The sequence below is a fragment of the Diceros bicornis genome, chromosome 18 (genome assembly GCF_020826845.1).
Source record: "Diceros bicornis minor isolate mBicDic1 chromosome 18, mDicBic1.mat.cur, whole genome shotgun sequence".
NCBI classification, from domain to species: Eukaryota; Metazoa; Chordata; class Mammalia; order Perissodactyla; family Rhinocerotidae; genus Diceros; species Diceros bicornis.
Window position 1 is genome coordinate 62173687 of NC_080757.1, and position 20404 is coordinate 62194090.

At 48.7% G+C, this 20404-nt stretch overlaps 1 protein-coding gene across 7 annotated transcripts in view; it reads left to right on the forward strand.

Annotated features, from left to right (window-relative positions):
• TBCD (tubulin folding cofactor D) overlaps positions 1-20404 on the forward strand; it is a 203592-nt gene that overhangs the window by 35193 nt on the left and 147995 nt on the right. For all 7 annotated transcript variants that reach the window (XM_058561977.1, XM_058561973.1, XM_058561974.1 and 4 more), the window contains 5 exons: positions 9993-10038; positions 11571-11703; positions 16374-16513; positions 18019-18079; positions 19166-19240. In XM_058561977.1, coding sequence (XP_058417960.1) covers positions 9993-10038; positions 11571-11703; positions 16374-16513; positions 18019-18079; positions 19166-19240 — 455 coding nt within the window. The remainder of the gene's footprint in view (positions 1-9992; positions 10039-11570; positions 11704-16373; positions 16514-18018; positions 18080-19165; positions 19241-20404) is intronic.

Below are 20404 nucleotides of genomic sequence, written 5' to 3' on the forward strand. Positions count from 1 at the left end.
CCTGGCTGGGGACCCCCTCCTCCTGCTGGGCTCAGGGCCAGAGTGCCACCCCTCCCTGCATGTGGAAAAACCCAGGCCCCTTCCTGAGCCAAGCCTGACACCAGCCCTGCTTGGGACATTCCCCTGTGGGTGCTAAGTCCCCGGCAGTCTCTCCTGCTGCTCTGAGCTTATGGCTGCTCTGCTCTGGCGGGGACTGTACAGATTTCATGTTGGCTCGTTTGTTTCTAGTTCTCTGTGGCAGAAATTGTGCCTTTTGCATCTCATACCTCACTACATTAGGCAAATAGGAGATGTGCGATCAATATCTTTTGGTACTTGACTGATTGAGAAACGATTATGTTTATCCACTAATTATTGGCAATTGAAGAAAGTGGTCATAACAAAGACATATTTGGGAGGGACTGGCATTTTACTAATTGTGGGTGTCTCTAAGACGATGCTTGTGTTTTCCCATTTCCTACAAGTCTTTCCTGTCCACGGGTTTTCTTTTCCAGTCACAGAGGTTGTAGTGTGGCAGCGTCATCGTGGCTGTTACAAATTGATTCCAACCCTTGTAAGGGAGAGCGTTCAGATCTTTAGCTCTTTAGTGTTTGAAGTTTTTACAAAGTGGGTAATTGAAAGCCACTTGTAGCATTTTACCTTTGTGTGGTGGTTCCTAGGTTATGAGTCTGACAGAGTTCTCGTGAGGTGGGCGGGCCCACACCCGGGGTGGCCCCCCGGAACTGGAGCCCTGTCTTCTGTCATGTCCCATGTCCTGAAAACTAGGCACCTCAGAATAGTGCAAGACAGAGCAGCCCAGACGCAAGGACTTGAGAAGCAGTTATTTAAGCGAGAATCTTAGTACAGTTGCTGTTAGGTTTGTGGTTACTATGCGGGCTATTTGAACATTTGAAAAAGCTGGATGATTAATAATCATAGTAGACACATTGTTATGAGCAGATTGATTAAACAGCATAGAAATTATGCCTGGAAATGATAAAGACAGGAAGTCACCATTGTCTGGCATCTTCTAGGTTCTTCCGTGTGTGCTGTGTAGTCTCATCGTACAGAGGAGGACACAGAAGCTGTGCTCGGGGCTCTCCCCTTCCCCTGGAGGTGTGGGTTTATGGTTGGGGTTTCGATTTGCATTCACCTTTCATTGTAAGGTTAGGTAAAGGTGTAGCACATTATGGGAAGATAAAAGCTAGATGTGATTATTGTGTTCATTTAAACATTTTTTTTTTTTGAGAGGAAATTCTTTTTTTTATTATTATTTTATCGAGGTCATATTGGTTTATAACATTGTGTAATTTCAGGTGTACATGATTATATTTCAGTTTTTGTATAGACTGCATCGTGCTCACTACCAATAGTCTAGTTTTTATCTGTTACCATACGTATGTGTCCCCTTACCCCTTTTGCCCACCACCCGCTTTCCCCTCTGGTAACTACTAATCTTAAACGTTTCTTTATGAAGTTAATTTTTGTTTACGTATTTGTATTCTTAAAATTCTTTATAATTTATTTGACACAAATTTATTTTATCAGAAATTGTATTGTTTTCGTTCTGAGTCCTAGCTGATTCTAATCAGTCGTTTATCCCAGCCATGTTTTCAACATGGCTTAATTCAACTTAATTTCAACAATTAAATTTTCTGCTTTGGGAAATTCCTCTTTTTCCCCTTAATGTCTGCAATCTTAAGGGGCTAAACCAGGCACGCTCTTGAGAGAAAAGATGTTTTGCTTCTTATGGGGGCTGAAGGTGCCTCTGGTCTGGCCAGCTGGCCCTCTTTGGAGGGCGCGGCACCCCCTCCACGGGGCCTGGTTCTGGAGCACAGCAGGGGGCTTGCCTTCAGGACAGTTCTTCTATATTTCTTACTACGCCCCAGTCCAGTTTCAGTTTAGTGTTATTTCTTGGGGAGGTGGCAGGCCTCAGCTTTGTTTTTGCAAACCAGCAGACGCTCTGATTCTAGCCATGTGCTCGTAGGAGGGTTCTTTTCCTCTGAACTGCTGGAAGGGGGAGCTTCGAGTGTGTGAGCTATGAGTTCCTCTGTCCAGTACCTTCGGGTGTTACCTAAAGGATGCAGAGCCGCTTCAGCTTTGCTGCCTTCCACAAAAAGTGTGGCTCTGGGGGCTTGCTGCGGTGCAGGTGAGGAATGTGGGCCGAGCTCCGAGTGGTGTCAAGCCTAGTACAGGTTGTGTCGGTGCTGACAGTCCTTTCTGTTCACATTTTGTCCCCTTTGTGTGTGGCACAACTCATGGTGGCCATGGTACCGCTCCTTAGCATTGGGACAAGACTCAGGAGTACAGGAGGGGGAGTGCACTCTGCCGGAGCTGCTGTCTGCTTGCCAGTGTGTATGTCATGTCTTCCTGAGGGACTGGGGACCAACGGCACTCACCAGCTCGCATGAGAATTCCTGGGCGCTGGTGAGCACACCTGAGCTGGTGTGGTGTGGGGGACCTTTCTCCCAGGGCATGGGGTGGAACTGCTTTTCTTGGCCTTCACTTCGTGCCTTTAGGGAGCCTCAGACCAGCATCTCCTGCTTGGCAGCCGGGTGGACTTGCTCCCCAGCAGCTGACAGCCTGTGAGTCACGGGCTCGGAGAACATGCCCCGAGGAGGGGAAGCTGGTTTGCACGTTGCAGAAAAGCAAGCTTGGGTGGGTAGCAATTGAAAGGTGTGGTGGTTTAGAATGATTATTAAGAAACTCATTTTGTTTGCACCTTGAGCTGTGCTAGTTTCCAGAACAACAAAAACAGACCTGACAGTCATTTGTCCTCAGTTGCGTGTTGGTGTCTTCTCTCGTCTGTGTGGTGTGCTTGCTTGTGTGAAGTACATGCTTGCAGCAGGTAGTTTTCAGTTGGTCCATGTTTTGTGCTTCCGTGAAAAGTGGGCTGCACCTCCCATTTTGTGGCTTGGCTGATGAACACTCGAGACTGTCAGACCAGAGCGTTTCTCTCCGGCCACTTGCACCCATTGCTGAGGTTCACTGTCCTCCGTTTGCACCTGACTGGACCACGTGGTCTCAGGAGTGAAGGGCAGTGAAGATGGCACCATTTTTATGTGGAAAAACAGACCAACAAACAAAACAAAGCCCTTGTCTTCATTGATTTTTGTTCCTTCGTTTTCACCCCCGTTACCCTCCTGAGGCTGTCCTGGGAGAGTTAGTAACCCCTGTGACTCTTCTCCTCACATGTGCAGAGGCCATGGGTTATCCTGGGGGATTCAAGGTCGGGAAAAGTGCAGGGATAAAAAGAACTCATCTTGGACCCATAAAAAGATGGGATGTTGGTTCCTCCTTAGTCCAGACGGTGGCTGGCTGCTGGGCCTCAGTGCTGGCCCCTTCTGAGTGGGGTGGGGACTGCTGGAGTCTGAGCCGGGCATCTTTGGGCAGGGGCCTGTCATGTCTGCCTGGGCCCAGTGGTGGGGCTGTGTCAGTGCCAGTTGTCAGAGGAACAACACTCACTGACTTGGGAACTTGTCACCACTTTGTTCTCTTATTCAGACTTTGTAAAGAATTTGGCAGGTTAACGATGCTCGTATGTGAGAGCGTTTTTGGCATTTTGTAGTATTGTAAATTTTTACTATTTAGTTAGTGAAGGAGACCAAAGAGCCCTTTAACCAGTGCCGAGTGCTGTCAGTCCTGTGTCCTGACTGCTTGTGTCCATCCTTCCTTCCCCTGCAGGTCTTCTGCCCTCGTTGGTGTTCTCAGCTTACCTGGACTTTACAGGAGCCTCCTTCAAAGTCCTCAGTTTTTAGTTTTCCTCTCCCTCTGTGTGTCCTCTGCCAGTGTAATGTCTGTCAAGGTAGAATCTAATATGTCACTGCCGTCCAGGATTAGACAGTGGCACCCTTGCCTACAAAGTGAAATTTCAGTCCCTCTCATGGTTCCTAAGTAGAGAGTTATCTGCGGCTAACAACCCACCCCAAAGTCTGTGGTTCACACAGCAGCCGTTGTTCATGCGTGTGGATTCTGTGGCACTTGACAGGCCGGAGTGCAGCGGGTAGCTTGTCCCTGCCCCTGATGCCAGGGGCCTCGGCTGAGAAGCCCACACAGCGGGAGCGACTTGAAGTGCCAGACCTGTCGACTGTGGCACCTACATGGCACCTCTGCACGTACATGGCTGGATTCTCCCAGCGAGGCAGCTGGGTTCCTAGAGGGAGTGTCCCAAGGGGTAGTGTCGGGACAGCATGTGGCCAAGAGGCCCCGGCAGACGGTGCCTGGGCTTGGAAGTCAGAACATCGCTTCTGCCAGGCTCTGCTGGTTGAAGCGGCTGGAAACCCACTGGTCTGCGGGAGGGGAGCATAGTCCCCACAGACCCCAGCTCTGGGTGGGAGGCATGTCAGAGAACCTGCCACATAGGGTGACCATATAGTTTTATCCAAACTGCATATCTGAGAGTAAAAGGAGGCTCTGTTCGTAATTAAGCTGGGCCACAGCGTCAACTGGGATTGCCTGGACTAAGTGGGTGACGGTCACCCTCAGTCTGATGCCGTTCTGAACTGGCCCAGAGGTGCCTGTCCAGTGTCTGTCCTGGCTTTCTCCCCACAGATCTGATGCTCCCGCAGAACCAGCTGTGTGTTCACGTCCTGTTTTGTGTCCTGCCTTCTCTTAATCGATGGCCTGCGTTTCCCCAGTGAGAGCTGGCTGAAGTGATAGCTTCTTTGTGAAGTGTTTTTCTGAACACCGTCGTGTCCCACCCCCCACCCCCACCCCCCGCGTGACTGGCGTCTCAGTGCAGGTTATGTGGGTTTCCGTCATACCGCTTATCCCACGGAATCGTAAATGGGTATTTTGGTGCTTCCTGGCTCTCTCCCAAACTCTAAGTCCCTGAAAGGAAGGAACCCAGTGCTTCTGCTCAGTAAGTGTTTGTTCTGTAAATGGATGACTTCTGTCTAAAGTGTGTTAAATTGGCCATATTTGAATTTACGTGGAGTAAATTAATTTTGTATTTCGTGTAAATTATACCTAGGCAATAGATCTTAAAGGAAAATAGTTTTCAGACAAACAAAAGGATGTATCTATATTTGCTTGGTAGGAAACATTTCTGATCTCCTTGGTGAATGCATTTTATGTTCATTTGCATTTTATTTTCAAAGTGGCTCAATAAAATAGAATGTCATTGCCCCCATTTTATATACTGAGGAGACTGAGATTCAGATTCCTGCCAGTCACACAGGTGGTCCATGGTGGTCTGCGTGGTTCTAAAGCCAGGGAAGGCCCAGTGTTTCCCCCGGCACCCTGTTGGTCTAGTGCTTCTCTGTCCTACATCTCTGGAGGGTCCCTCAGCAGATTCAGTAGGTAGAGTATGAAAAAATTTTTATTCTACACTTGATTAGAGATTGATTGATCAAGCAATTCAGGGGATTTGTAATGAAAAAATGCCAGTCCCTTTCCCTGCTTTGTCAGTGCAGCTCCTCTCCGCAGAGACAGCTCGCTCTGTTCGGAGGGTGATTGCTGCCCTCTCTACATAACGTGCTTCTTGCCCCCCCCCCCGGCTTCGCACACAGTTTCATCTGTTGACTTGCTGGCTTGGCTAGTATTTTATACCACTGCTGCTGTGTCCCAGCTTTGCTGGTGATGTCACTGTTGCCAGGAGCTCTCGTGGTTGGTTACCTTTGTAGCTGTAGTACCTGACAGACCTCCATTTCCTCTGCCATGCCCTCCCAGCAGGATCTCCTGACCCCACCTCCTTTCTTAAGGGGGTGTCGTTGGGGCTGGGACCTCTCAGCTAGCTGTGCCTTCACTTGTATGTTATCTGAGTTGATAACATTTGCATTCTGTTCTGTACCCTTACTAAAGTCTTATGCTTTGTTTAGAATTATTAGCTTGTAATTTTTAGAATCAACAGCATTTATATTATTATGAATAATGCTGCTCATGGCAGGGGTTTCATTTTCTGTTCTGCAGTCCCAGTGTCCTTATGAAGGTATTGTGCCTGGTGTTAATGTCAGTTGGATTCTACTTTCTGACATTCCCATTGATCAAAATCCTGCCATATTTTTGTTTCATGTATGGACCATAATTTGTACAGTTTTGATTTTCCTGTAGTTTGCTTATCTTTTTCTTTTCTTCATCAGTCCTTAATAATAGCCTACTTCTAATATATTCTGTTTATTGCTGAGACCCCCTTCTACTCTTCTGGAAGATTTTGCTCCATGTTTCTGCTGACTCTGGAGCCCCTCTAGGGTCATCTGGGCAAGCTGACTCCTCCTTCTCCTATAGCCACCCAGGGTCTAGTCTGGAGTATCCTCTCACTGCCCCATTGAAAATTTGTTGAGATTTCTTGCTATTGGATTTAGGAGAAAGCATTTAGTCTTTTACATTAAATATGATGCTAGTTGTGGGTGTTCATAGGTGCTGTTTATCATGTTGAGGAAGTTCCCTCCTGTTCCTGGTTGATTGAGAGTTTTATCATGGATGGGTGTTGGATTTTGTCAAATGCTTTTTCTGCCTTTATTGAGATGATCATATGTTTTTTGTCCTCTATTCTGTTAATATGTGCATTACATTAATTGAGTTTTGGATGTTAAACCAGCCTTGCATTCCTTGCAAATAGGGGATAAACTCATTTGGTCATCAGGTAAAATCTATTTACTATGTTCCTGGATTCAGCTTGCTGATCCTTGGTTAAGGTTTTTATGTGTACATTCATGAGGGATATTGATCTGTAGTTTTCTTCTGATGTCTTTGGCTTTTGTATCAGGCTCGTACTGGCCTCATACAATTAGCTGGAAAGTGTTCTTTTCTCTGTTTTCTTAAAGTTTGTGTAGGATGGTATTGTTTTTTCCTTAAATACTTGCTAGAATTCATTAGTGAAGCCATGTAGGCCTAGGGTTTTCTTTGTGGGAAGATTCTAAATTACTAATTAAATTGCTTTCCCTGATACAGTTGTATTTAAATTTTCTATTTCTTCTTCAGTCATTTTTGCTGATTTGTGTCTTTCTTGGAATTTGTCCATTTCCTTTGAGTTGTCTAATTTGTTGTCATAAAGTTGTTTATAAAATTCCTTTATTATCCTTTTAATTTCTGTAGGATCTCTTGTGAAGTCCCTGCATTCCTGATTTTATTTTTATAAAATAAAATGTATGTGTGTGTGCATACATGTACGCACATGCACACATATATACATGTATATATAAACACCTGTTTGTGTTGTTGAACCGTTTTAAATTAAATCATTGTACTGGCTCTAAATACTTCAGCATGTATTCTGCCTAATCATTGAGCCATGTTGAGGACTTCTTTTTAAAACAAAAGAAAATTTCGTTATTCCCCACATGTTGGTAATTCTGATTTCAGTATCCATTGGAAGAAAACACGTAGTAGGTATTTTGAGTTCAGTAGCACTTAAATGTGAATTTGGGTGTGTTAATCCAGACTGTGTCTGCACGCTGTGCAGGTGCATGGTGGCACAGCCTCTTCTCTGGCTGACTCCTGACTGGGTGCAGAGTGTTTTGGTGGGCAGGGTTTAGAGCCTGTAATAGTGATTCTGATGCTTCAGCAGCTGAGAGTAAATCTTCAGGGTGGTATTTTCCACTTCACTGTCATCGAGAGCTATTGGCATAATTTGAGTGTGTTTTGCAATTTTAGAAAATTTGGCAAAATTTATGTTAGCAGTTATTTTTATATTAAGACATTTATTTGTGTTTTTATTTGAGTGTACGGTTACTGAATAGCACTTTCAATCATCGCTTGAAACCTGAATGGTTTTTATAACTTGTGGACTTACAATGTTTTCAGATGTTTTTTGTATGGTACCAGTTGTCATTGTGTGAAGAGGCACTGCTGTGTGGATGGCCTTGTGCCCTGAGAACAGAGGGGAGGAGGGTGTCCCTGGACATGCAGGTGTGTCTCTGCAGGGCACGTTGTTGCCATGACCTGGGACATGTCAGCCCTGAGGGAAGGGCCACTGGCACCCCCTCCTTAGCTCTGCTACCTGGTGTCTTCTGCTTGGAGGTGAAGTGGGATCCTCAGCAAAGCCCCTGTCCTTGGCAGGGGTTCTCTGTCACATGATTTGTGCATATAGCAATTCAGAGCTGGAACAGTCACTGCCAGATTATTCTTATGAACTTTGACATATAGTTTTTTTAAAGTTAGAAGTGTCTGTCCTATAAGCTTTGTTGTCAGGGTCTGAACCATCCTAGTCCATGTTTGAAAACCTGGCCTGGCTCCAGGTGTGCTGCCAGGTGGACATGTGGAGCTCCCGGGGGCCTGCAGTGGCAGAGCTGAAGGGAAGAGTGGCTGGTGTGAGAGCATTGCCACTACTGCTCTGGGCGGTAGCTGGGCCACACGGTGTGGCCCACTCTTCTTACTCTTGGTCCTAGGCTATCTCATGGCCACCAGGTTAGGTATCTGTCCTTCTGTGCCAGTGTACTGGGCCTGTCATGGCAGTTGGGAGGCAGGAGGCTGATGGCCAGACTGCTCCTCCCTTTTAGCTCAGATGGAGCCCACTCTCATGGTCACTTGCTGCAGGAGGGTGGGTGGGTGGGTGGGGAGGTGCCGAGGGCTGTAGGGCGCCTCATCCTGGTGCTCACGTTATGCCCAGACTCACCCAGCTGCAGGACAATTTCCTCCTTCCTTTCCACCAAGCCATCTCCCTGACTCCTTTAGAAATTCACCAGGAAGAAGCTAGGGGATCCAGGTGACTTCCCCCTTATCATAAACCCAAATTATAAAGACACAGATTTTCAGTGTCTTGGGACTGGTTTTCTAAGCCATGAAATGAGTGCATCTCAAATGTGGCCTGTGAGAATGCGGGTCCTGTCTGGCCATTTGTCAGCACCTCGCACGTTGTAGGGATGGCTCCTTCTGTGGTGATAGTGTAGGGGCACTGAAGGCGGTAGAATGAAGGAAGTGTTCTGAACTTCCTGATCTGGAGTGGTGGGTTCAAGGTTTTTGGGCTTGAACGGGGGAGAAAGAGCAGAAGAGCGTGACTTCTGCTGAGGGGCTTTGCAGAGTATTTTACAGAGTGATTCCAGGTTTGTGAAGGGAGCTGACAAGACAAGGCTGCATGACGTGTGCTGGGAAAGGCAGTGGAGCCGTAGGGTCCCTTTCTGGGACATTGCACTGTGACTTGTGTGTTGTGATGTCCCTGGCCTACCTCGGAGCATTGACGCTGCACAGGCCCAGGGCTGGACGGGTGGCTAGTCTCTGCATGAAGTACTATGGACCAGGGTGTTTGGGAAGTCCCCTTCACCTCAGCTGAGCAGCTCCCGGACTGTCAGGACCTGGTGTCGGGGATGGGGGGCTCTGGAGAAGATGGGGCCACGTACCTTCAGAGGCACTTCTTACCATGCTGAGTAAATACTATTTTTGAAGGAAAACAAATTTTTTAGCTGTTTCTTAGAAGTGCTCAGTGCTAGGATTCTCTCTTTAAGGGGCTTGGATGCTGTGTGAATTGTCCCATTTGTCTTCCAGACTTGAAAGCGGAGGATAAGATTTCAAGTTGAGAATTCAGGGGTCTCAAGGTCTGCGAATTTGGAGGTGGTCATTGGTTACATGGGAAGTGACCTGTGGGCGTCAGTCCCATGGGTCCAGGTGACCAGCGCTGCCGGGCCCCACTGGAGGGGCGGATGTGTGCTCTTCTCGTTTGCTGACTAGGAAGGAATGCTTGGGTTCTTCACCTTTGCATGAGATGCTTCGACTTGTAACTTTTATCCTTTGGTATCTTTATTTATACACAGGAATTAAAACACCCAGAGAGATGCTTTGCTCTCCTCCTTAGAGGCTAATGCCCTTAACTTCAGCTTGGGCCTGGTCAGCAGGGAAGTCTCCACCCTCCATGTGAACTGCGCTTTCTTGTTGCCTCAATTTTTCGTTGCTTCCTTTTAAGATTCCCCTCCAGTCTCTTGTAATCCCTTTCTTTATCATGTACAGAAACTGTTCTCTTGTTATTTGGGGGTGACTGTTTAGAATAAAAATTCTGGAAGATGCAGTGAATTGTTTTGATAATTTATGTTTTAAATTTGTAAATGTATTTGCAACATTTTAATAGAATTTTTTTTTTTCAGGCACAAATATTTAAGCATGGAAAACGTGAAGACTGTTTACCCTATGGTAAGAGTTATTTGTGGCAGAGGGTGTGTTGTGTGCTGTGAGTTTGCCCTGTGCATGATCACGTGTGTCTCCTTAACATTTTATTCGTAGGTACAAGAATCTGGAATTTGCTATATTTGGACACTATCGTAGCTCTTTGGTTTTTGTTTGTTTTGTGTGTGCATGTGTGTTTTAATAATCTGACTTTTAGGTCTTGTGCAGGAGGTCTGGGTTCCTGACGCCTTGCCTGGCGGGACTTGATCCTGGGGGACTTGGTGACATCGACACAGCCCCGAGGTCTCCCGCTGTGTTCTTCCTATAGCCACAGCCACATCTTTTGCTTTTTGCCTCATTCTCTTAATTTTAGATTGAACTTCAATTTATGAAAATAAGTACAGTGATTCTCGCTGCAGAGAGGTTTACTACCTGGACCAAGAGAAATTTCTTAGAGCTTTGTGTTTCAGAAGATGTATAAATCAGATTTGAGTAGTTGAGTCTATTTTTTTTAAAGTTTTCATTGTAGAAAATTTCAAACACGTATACAGGAAGGGAGAATGGTATAACGAACTCGCATAGTTCTATCACAAGCTTCCGGTTTTTAATTCCGGCCACTCTTGTTTCCTCTGTGCTGCTCTGCCCACCTAGACACCCTGTCATTTCATCTGCTTCTCTTTCAATAGGTGTCTCTAAAAGATAGGGACTCTTTAAAAACATAACCTTGCTGTCATTATCACACCTGAGAAAATGAACACTAACCGCTCAGCATCTGCACATCTTGTCCTCATTGGACTTGCACATGTGGCCCCGGGTCTCTTTTGAGTTACCGTCAGTTATTCCCAGGTTAGTCACTGCGCCTGTTTGGGTCTTTTGGGAAATCATTCAGATGCTCTTACAACTTGTCTTGAAATCCCGCCCTCCTTGTCACACACGACACGCCATCCTGTGTGCTTTCATGGCCTCGGCTTCCCCCTGATGCCCACCTCGTTCCCCCAAACAGCCTTGGCAGCAGAAGAGCTGGTCACGCCATTTCCCTGCTTATAGAGACCCTCCCCATCAGGTTTCTGGTCTTCCCCTATTCCGCAGTCTCGTGCCTCGCTCTAGTCCTTCCTGCCTGATGCCGTGTGACTGCCCAGTGAGACAACAACAAAACAACACAAAGAATCCCAGATCCGTTTGCACATCTCCGGTAATCCTTGACCTGTTCTTTTACCTGCCAAGCCTTTGCATAAGCTGTTCTCTTTACTTAGAAAGGCTTCTCCCTCTCTCTTGGGGCTCCTCTTTGTTCTACCAGCCTCCGCGTTTGATGCTTCACAGTGAGAAAGTTGAGCAGGCTCGACTCTAGCTCACTTGGTAAATGACATGGGATGAAGGGGGTCTTTATGAAACAGAGTTAAGGGGTTCAGTGTAAATTTATGACATCACACTGCATTTGAGGGGACCTGTAGAATTGTCTGTGGTTTTAATGTTGTAGATGTTCAACACAGATGGTGCAGTTTGGGAGATCATATAAAATCCTTGCCACCAAACTGAGCGGAATGTGCTGTTGTTCACAGCTGCCACCGTTCTTGCGTGCCTGGATGGCTGCAGGCTCCCCGACAGCAACCAGACCCTGCTCCGGAAACTTGGGGTGAAGCTTGTGCAGCGGCTGGGCCTGACCTTCCTGAAACCCAAGGTGGCGAAGTGGAGGTTGGTAGACCAAGCCATGACTATGCACGGCCTGAGCGCCTGTCGATGGCGCATGTGGTGACCACCTGTGTTTCTGGTGGCCATGACAGAGTGGGCTGATGGGTAAAGAGTATCTTCTGCTTTCATTTTTTTCTTAGTCTCAACAGTGTTTCTGATTTTGGAAAGAGCGGTTTTCCTTTCGGTTATTTTCTGACCGTACATCTTCCAGTAAGAATAATTAGAGCCGGAGTGATGACAAGAAAAGCTTGTTTTTGCATTTTATGTGACATTCGGATACAATACAGCTTTACTAACTTGGACTTGCTGTGGGGAAAGCTCTGTTTTGATCAATGATAAATCTGAATCACAGGCTTCTTTCAGAGAAAACAAACTCACTCCTTAAGGTTTATTCAGAAAACAAAGCTGTCTTTGCCTGTTGGTGGAAATGACATCTTAACAGTCTGTAGGTGGCCAGCTTTATTAATAGATTGCTTTCAAATTGGTGGCTCCCATGGAAACAGACTTTTCCACTGTGCTTGGGGTACTGTGTTTTAACAGTCTTCAGTTTTATTTCAGGTATTAATATGTGTGGTTTGGGAAGAATGATTTAATTACGTTCAGCTCAGCCTTTGTCTCCAGTTATAGCAGATTCCAGAGACATGTGTGATGTTTTACTGAACTGCCTTTTGGGTGTTCTGCATATAACTTGTTCTATAAGAAGTGGTTTATGTAAATGTTAGTAGTTAGTTTCCAAAATGCTCTGGAAAATTAATGTTTGGTGCTGAATGAGGGTTCAGAGAAACAGAAGCAGTAGGATGAGTGTGTGTATATGAAGAGACTTATTCTAAGGAATTCGCTTGTGTGATTGTGGAGGCTAGTGACTCCCCAGATCTTCAGGGTGAGTTGGCAAGCTGGAGACCCAGGAGAGCTGATGGTGTCATATGAAAGCCGGCAGGCTTGAGACTCAGGAAGAGCCCATGTTTCAGTTTGAGTCCAAAGGCAAGAAGAAGACCCTCTTACTCGAGGGAAGGTCAACTTGTTTGCTCTCTTCAGGCCTCCAACTGATTGGATGAAGCCCACCCACATTAGGGAGGGAAGTCTGGTTTACTCAGTCCACTGATTTAAATGTTAATCTCATCGAAAAATACCCACACATCCATCCTTTGGGGCTTCAAAAAAAAAGTCACCTCATTCACATAACAAAACACACTTTCATCCAGAAATGGACAAAAAGCAAGTATATATTTCTTATTACAAATCATAATGTCACAGCTATGTAACAGAGTACCCCAAAATTTAGTGGCTTAAAACAATGCATTTTTAATGTCACCTGGGAATTGCCTGCCACTGTCCTTGTTTTATGGAGTCGGAAAATGAGGCCCAGAGAGATGAGGCCTCAAATAATAACACCTAGAATAATGTTTGACCAAATGTCTGGGCACCCCATGACCCAGTCAGGTTGACACGTGACAGTGACCATCACAAGTGCTATAAGTATTTATGTGGGAAGGAGATAGTTTAGCATCATAATTCTTTTTTTTTTTTTTAAAGATTTTATTTATTTATTTATTTTTACCCCCAAAGCCCCAGTAGATAGTTGTATGTCATAGCTGCACATCCCTCTAGTTGCTGTATGTGGGACACGCCCTCAGCATGGCCGGAGAAGCGGTGCGTCAATGCGCGCCCGGGATCCGAACCCGGGGCCGCCATCAGCAGAGCGTGCGCACTTAACCGCTAAGCCACGAGGCTGGCCCTAGCATCATAATTCTTTTGTTCAGTCTACATGTCCCTTTATGTTGACTGTGATTATTGATGTGGTTGGTTGAAGGCTACCATCTTGTTTGTTTTCTCTCTCTTTCATCTTTCCTTATTTTTCTATTTTTTTCATTCTATCTCCTCTGTTATGTTTTTGTTGTATCTTTTAGCGTCACTGTCTTACTGGTGACCTTCCCTTTAAGAGGGGTGAGCCTGCCTGGCGGGCCGTGACTCCCTGGTGCTGCTCTCTGTCCTGTCTCGGGGAGGCCCTGGTGGGGTGGGTTTCCTTCCGTTCTGCCTCTCCTGGAGCGTAGCCCCCCTCCTGCAGCATGCTCCTTACTCCTACTGCACGGCCTTTCAGTCCCCTCTTGCTGGGCCCGCGTCTCCGTGCTTCCCCAGCATTACGTGACCTCTGAACTCTGTTCAGCTCTCAGCCTCCCAGCTACTCTCTGATGGTGCTTCCGGATCTTGCTCTGCACACACATCTTAGGGGTTGCCCAAGGATCCAATAAGATCTTTGTGCAGAATTTTGGGATTCCTTCTCAGCAACTCCCTTTTCTCCAACATCTGTCCCCAAATACTGGCCATCTCAGTAGTGGCAAATGTTTTTTTCTTCCACCTGGCAAGACTGCTGCTGTCTGCCTGGGCTCTATTTTTCTGTGCTGCAGTTTAGAAAGTGCCTTTGGGGAGGAAGCAGAGGGGAAGTGCGGTGCCCCGTGGCTTCCCTGCTCTGAGGGACTGTAGCCCAGCCTTGGTTGTGGTCTCTTGCCTTGCCAACGGTTGGTTTATATGTTTTGTCGAGGTTTTGTGCTTGTTTATGGCAGAGGGCTAAGTCTGCTGGCAGCCTACAGTCTGTCGTCTTTCTGGTGTCGTCAGGTCTCTGGTTACTGAGCACTGAGGATTTCTACCTTGCGATTAATGTGTGTGCTCATTCGAGGAGAATAATAGGACACCGACCACAGCCGCCACGGGACTGATCTCTGACTCGTGAGCGTCGTGCTGGCTGCTTTGTGATCCTGACAGCAGCCCTGTGATAGCTGGTGATGTCCGCCTGTGTTGGTTATCTGTTGCTATGCCAATTCCAACACCAACTCTGATGTGGGTTTTTCCCCCACACCAAGCAATTCTCTGAAACCAGCTGAGTGTCCTAGAGTTTAACTCAGTTCTCACACTGTCTACCCGGAGATAGCGTCAGACCCCACAGGTTAAGGGCTCAGTCCCACAAGACTGTCCCTCCATCCCCGCTTCAGATGCCAGTTGCAAGTGCAGGTTGTCACCTGTGCTTCTGACTGATAGATTATAGATTGGAGGTTCCCACGACCCCTCTCCTCAGGTTTGGTTAGCAGCTCACAGAGCTCAGGAAGACATTTCACTTACTAGATTACTGGTTTATTATAAAAGGACGTAACTCAGGAACAGCCAGATGGAAGAGATGCATAGGGCAAGTTACAGGGAAAGGTTGTGGAGCTTCCTTCTGTGCCCTCTTCAGGTGCGCCGCTCTCCTCAATCTCCACATGTTCACCAGCCGGGAAGCTCTCTGAGCCCTGTCCTTTTGGATCTTAATGGAGGCTTCATTCCACAGGCACGATTGGTTAGGTCATCGGCTATTGGCACTTGGTTCAACCTCCAGCCCCTCCCTCCCTGGAGGTCAGGGGGTGAGACTGAAAGTTCCCGCCTTCTATTTACATGATCGGTTCCCCCAGCAGCCAGCCTCATAAAAGTCACCTCATTCACATAACAAAACACACTTTCATCCTGAAATGCACAAAGACCAAGTATGTATTTCTTATTACAAATCATAATATCACAGCTGCATACCAGAGGACCCCAAAATTTAGCAGCTTAAAACAATGCATTTTTACTGTCATCTGGGAATTGCCTGCCACTATCCTTGTTTTATGGAGTTGGAAACTGAGGCCCAGAGAGATGAGACCTCCATGAGTTGTTCAAGGCCACAGTTAACCATGTCTGAGCTGGTGTTCGAGTTTCCTGTTCTGTCTCCAGAGCCCAAGTCATCCATGTTCTGGAGTCGGCCTCAGGCTGCATCCCCCAGCGTTCACTCCGTAACTGGACTTGGGCACCTTTTATACTCCAGGCCCTGTCCTGAGGTGGACCACTTGAGAGTCAGGCCCATGCGTGTCTCACACCCACCTTCCAGAAGGAAAGGCGGCATTTATGGGCCTTGCTCTGCACAGGCCCTGGTCTGGGTGCTTCGCGCACATCCTCTCATCCATCCTCGTCACAGCCCTCTTCGTAGGACCTCATTTTACCAATGGGGAAACTGAGGTGGCAAGAGGTTCAGGAGCTGTGCAGAGTCATACAGCTGAGCCGGCCTGTGCTGGTGGCCCCTCCACTGTCTGCAGGGGAGGTAATGCTGCTGGCCTCCACTTGGGTGGGGAAGAGAGCTGTGGTTGGTGGGGACTGTGAGAGCATGCTGGAGGCAGCGTCTGTGGGAGCTGCTGCAGTGACAAAGGGCCGGCTGGCATTTGCCTGGGGGGTGGTGGGTGGTGGCCTGTTCTCGCTGGGACAGAAGGCAGAGCTGTTGGAAAGGTGCTGCCTGCTTGTAAGTAAGGACGAGGCCAGTGGGTTGTTGGAACGCCCTCCCTGCACTTCTGTCAGATGGGTTCCCATTGTCGCCTTTATCACCTACCTCTCTACCATGAAAACCTTACGATACGTGAGGATTCCAGAGTAGCCTAAAATTTGAATCTGTATTCTGTAGCTAAGTTAGGTCATTATCTTTTCTTGGCACTCTGTGCTGATGACACTTGATACTCGCTTCTTCCTTTGCATCCTGTCTCTGTAAAGCATGAGGACTTCTCACAGGCATCCTTGAGGATTCCAAGTGATGCTGAGTTGTTGATTTCAGTTATCGAGATCATTTGTCTTCAGGCGCTGGTCATGACCGCAGGTCTGTGGTTGTGTGGTCCCTGCAGGTACCAGCGTGGCTGCCGCTCCTTGGCTGCTAACCTACAGCTCTGTGCCCAGAGTCAGACAGGGCCCCAGATGCGCGCCAAGACTCCCGACAGCGATGCAGACGACGACGATGTCCCTGAGGAGGTGGAGAGCGTGATAGGTGTGTGGGGTCCCGCAGCCTTCTAGGGAGCCTGTAGTGGACTGTTGCCCGGCTCTGATCTGGGCAGGGTCCGTTTGCTTCACGCTGGGGCTTCTGGGCATCAGCTCCTCTAAGCTGCATTTCATTGGCTGCACCACCTCCTTCCCCTCTTTGTGCTGGCATCACGTGACCTTCTGTCACCTTCTCGCCCACTGAACACGTGGCCACTGGCCTGCAGTCCTGATACCCAGTCCTGCACCACACGGGAACATCCGCGCTCACTGGGGCCTGACATTCCCCCCACTGTTTGCTTCCTTGTGTGAGCTGTCCTGTTTCCACGCTCTCCCCGTGCGCCTCAGAACCCAGGAGCACACCCTTCGCCCTCCCACCGGTCCCCACCAGTGTCTCAGGCCCCTGCTCATGCTGCTTCCCCATGCCTAACCTGGATGCGTCCAGCCGGTGGCCTCGGCGTTTTCCTGGGGAAATGGAGTGGTGGCTTCCCTGGCCCTGCACCTCCCACACCTTGCCATGCCCCTACCACCTCAAACACGCAGAGCTCTCCGCCTGACCCACTCTCATCCCAGGTGGCATCCCCTGCTGCACAGAGGGACAGAGCCCCGTGTGATGGGCTCTACATACTCTGCCTGCTCCCTGCCCCCAAAGGTGGACCAGGTCCCCCCCTCAGCAGGGCCAGCCTCCTACTACCCCCTCCTTGTTGAGCTCTCCCACCGCCCACCCCCCCCAGCCCCCTGCTTCATCTCCCTCCCACCACCCCCTCATTGGTGTTTTTCGTATCCCCACCCCCTTCCTTGTGGTCTCCTCCTCCGCCTCCTCCAGTGCTGTTTTGCTCTATGCTCACATCCACTTCCCTCCCCTTCATAGTAGGTTTCTTCCCAGAGTTGTCTACTCCTGCTGTCTCCCCCACCTTGGGGCCCTAGACTGCCCTGGTCACAGTGAACTTGGACACCTTCACAGGCTCCTGTCCTTCCTCCGAGCCAGGCCTTTGTGGGTGTTTGGTGCCCTTGTCAAGGTTTCCACTGACTGGGGCTTGCAAGCCCCTTATGAAGGCGGCTGACACCTCCCCAACTTCCTTCGGGCCTTTGTGTGGCTTTTCCTAAAGTCTGGCCCGTCTCCAGGACCCCGTCCCCATAGAGCCGCTCCTCTGCGGCCTCCTGCAGACACTGTTTTCTCTGGGAAGCCTTCCTCACCTGCTTGGTGAGGAAGCTTGGTGACCTCTGGCCTCCCTCGCTGGTGCTGTCTGCCCGGTGACTGCTCTGAGGGATGGGGCTGCTTCTTAGGAACAATGGCAAAAATTGACTTTAAATGATGATTTAAAACCATAGAGAAGGAAATGTTATTTTCTTGTAATTGGAATTAAGATCTTAGTGTAATTCCCTTCCTGTGCTCTTTTGAGTGATGTGCAGGGTGAGTTCCTCAAGCTGGGAACTTGAGAACTTACCTAGCAGCGGGATGATTAGACTGGGGGTACCCTGGAGCTCACGGTCCTGCCTTCCTTGTTCTTCCAGAGCAGCTGCTGGTGGGGTTGAAGGACAAGGACACCATTGTGCGCTGGTCTGCTGCCAAAGGGTAGGTGTCTGGCTGTCTGCTCAGCCTTTTCATCGCTCAGCGCTTCCTGTGGGGTTTGAGAGCAGCAGACGGCTTAGAGATTTTTAAAAGATAGAATGATTTTTTCTAATTTACGTTTCTCTATGTTCTGATTTTAAAGATAATGCCTGAGGTTGATTTGAAGCTCCTTCATTTTCTCGCTTTATGGTGAGAATTGTGAGCATGCTATGTTTGCCTTTTTTGCCGTTCCTTGCTCTGCCACGTCCTCGTCACCACAACCCCACCCCCTGTGCCCACAGAGGAGCGCTGCCCCCATGTAGTGAGCAGGCGCCCCGAGTGTGGGCTGGTGTCCGTCCTCTGCTGTGCCTGAGGGAATAGCCTCAGAGAGGCACCCGGGGAGCGTGGCCCACCCAGCAGGCCAGGCCTCGCAGAGCCAGTGGCCGGTGGGGGCAGAGCACACAGTAGATGTTGAAGATGCGCTGAGCCCTCTGCCGTGAAGAGTGAAGCAGGTGAAGGTGCTGGGTGGCTCCCTCCCCATGGTCCTTCCAGGCCTCTGTGCCCGTCAGTCCAGATGCACGACACTCGGGGCTGACGGGCTCACGTAGGGGCTTCCCCTCAGCAGAGGGCAAGCTCTGAGCCAAAGTCACGTCTGGTTGGAGTGCGATAGGCCAGGAGGGAGGGGCTTCCTGGGACGCCTCTAGCCAGGACCCAGTGGGGGGACGCCAATCCCACACTGGTGGCCTGATGGAGTCGGCATGGTCGGCATCCAGTGTGGAAGTGGGGCAGCCCACTGGGCAGGACGGTCTAGGAGATTCAGGTCAACAGTGTGGCCCAATGCTGGGTGCTGTTGTCCGTCAGTGATGTGCTGTATGCCCCGTGGGCTCGGTCCTCCTCAGACGCGTGCAGACACCTGTCCTGTCTGTTTAGTCTGTTCACGTCAACATGATGGGGAGGCGACCTTCTGTGGAGCAGAGCGTGTGCGAGGCTGGCTTAGGGTCAGTCAGCCTCTCCTTTCCTTTTTCTGAGGGAAGGAAGATGGCTCCTAGTTTGGCGTGCACCCTCCATGGCAGGCTGTCGATGCTGACGAGCATTGCTTCTCTTTTTCAGCATTGGTAGGATGGCTGGAAGGCTTCCTAAAGAGCTGGCGGACGACGTGGTTGGATCTGTGTTGGACTGCTTCAGGTATGTGAGGAGATGAAGGGAGACGTATTTCTGGGTAAAAGCAGTGGCTTTTCTTTCCTTAAATCCTTTTTCACTAAGCTGTGTGTCAGAGCCCCAAAGCCTTTTTTTTTTTCTTTTGAAGTTAAATTGCAGAGCTCTAGTTATTTCTGGTATATATTTTTTTATCAGCTTAGACTCCATTACATTTAAAAATCTTAAGGCAAAAGAATAATCAGTTTTGAACTTATACACACATAGATATTTATCCTTAGAGAAACCTGTGGTTATTGGAGTGAATTCAGGCCTGCACGTCTAGGAAAACTTCCTGTGATGACGGCGTGTTCCAGATCTGACTTGCTGGAGCCACTAGCCATGTGTGGCTGTTGAGACCTTAAACAGAGGCTAGTGTGACTGAGGTCTTAGTTTAAATTTTACTTACTTTTATCAGATTTGAACTTGCACAGCTGCATGTGGTAGTGGTTGTGTTGCATCTGTGGCCCTTCAGAGGAGTCTGGTGTCTGGGTGGTGTGTGGCCTGCCCACGATGCGGGTGTGGGCCGGGATGTGCAGGTGGCAGGTTTTTGGTGTCTTGAGCCTGGGGCCTACAGGCCAGGGGTGAAGGGCAGAGCCCCCTGGCAGTGCAGGTGGACTCTCGGGCACGTGTGCTTGGGTAGAAGGCACAGTGAGTGGGGTTCCTCGCCGAGGAGCCTTCAGTTGGTGTGTAGATGTCTCTCCTGGTTTCAGAAGCAGGTGTGGGGAGGACGTGTGGTGTTTGTTAGACCCCCTCCTTGACTCCTGCCTTCGTTAGCCCGTTGCTTTTCTTGTGGAACTGCCACTGTGTTGGAGAAAGCTGTGCTGTCAGCACTTTTGGGTGCTTGTGTATGTGTGTGTGAGTCACTGAGACCGCTCCGTGCGCGTCCCCCAGAGTGAGCGCTCCCGGAGCAGGTTTCTTCCTGCATTTAGCCTCGAGCTGCTCAGTGGCAGTTGAAGGAGTGCAGATAACGGTATGTCAGCTGTCGGTCATCTTTTTCAGAATAATGCTATGTGTGTGGCTGTGTCTTCTGGTGGAAATATCTCACCATTCTCTGCCAGCAGAAAACATAGCCCTTATCAGGACTCTCTGCGGAACCCATGGATGAGGGAAAGAAAGCGTTTGCTTCTTGTCCGGGAAAGAAAGCGTTTGCTT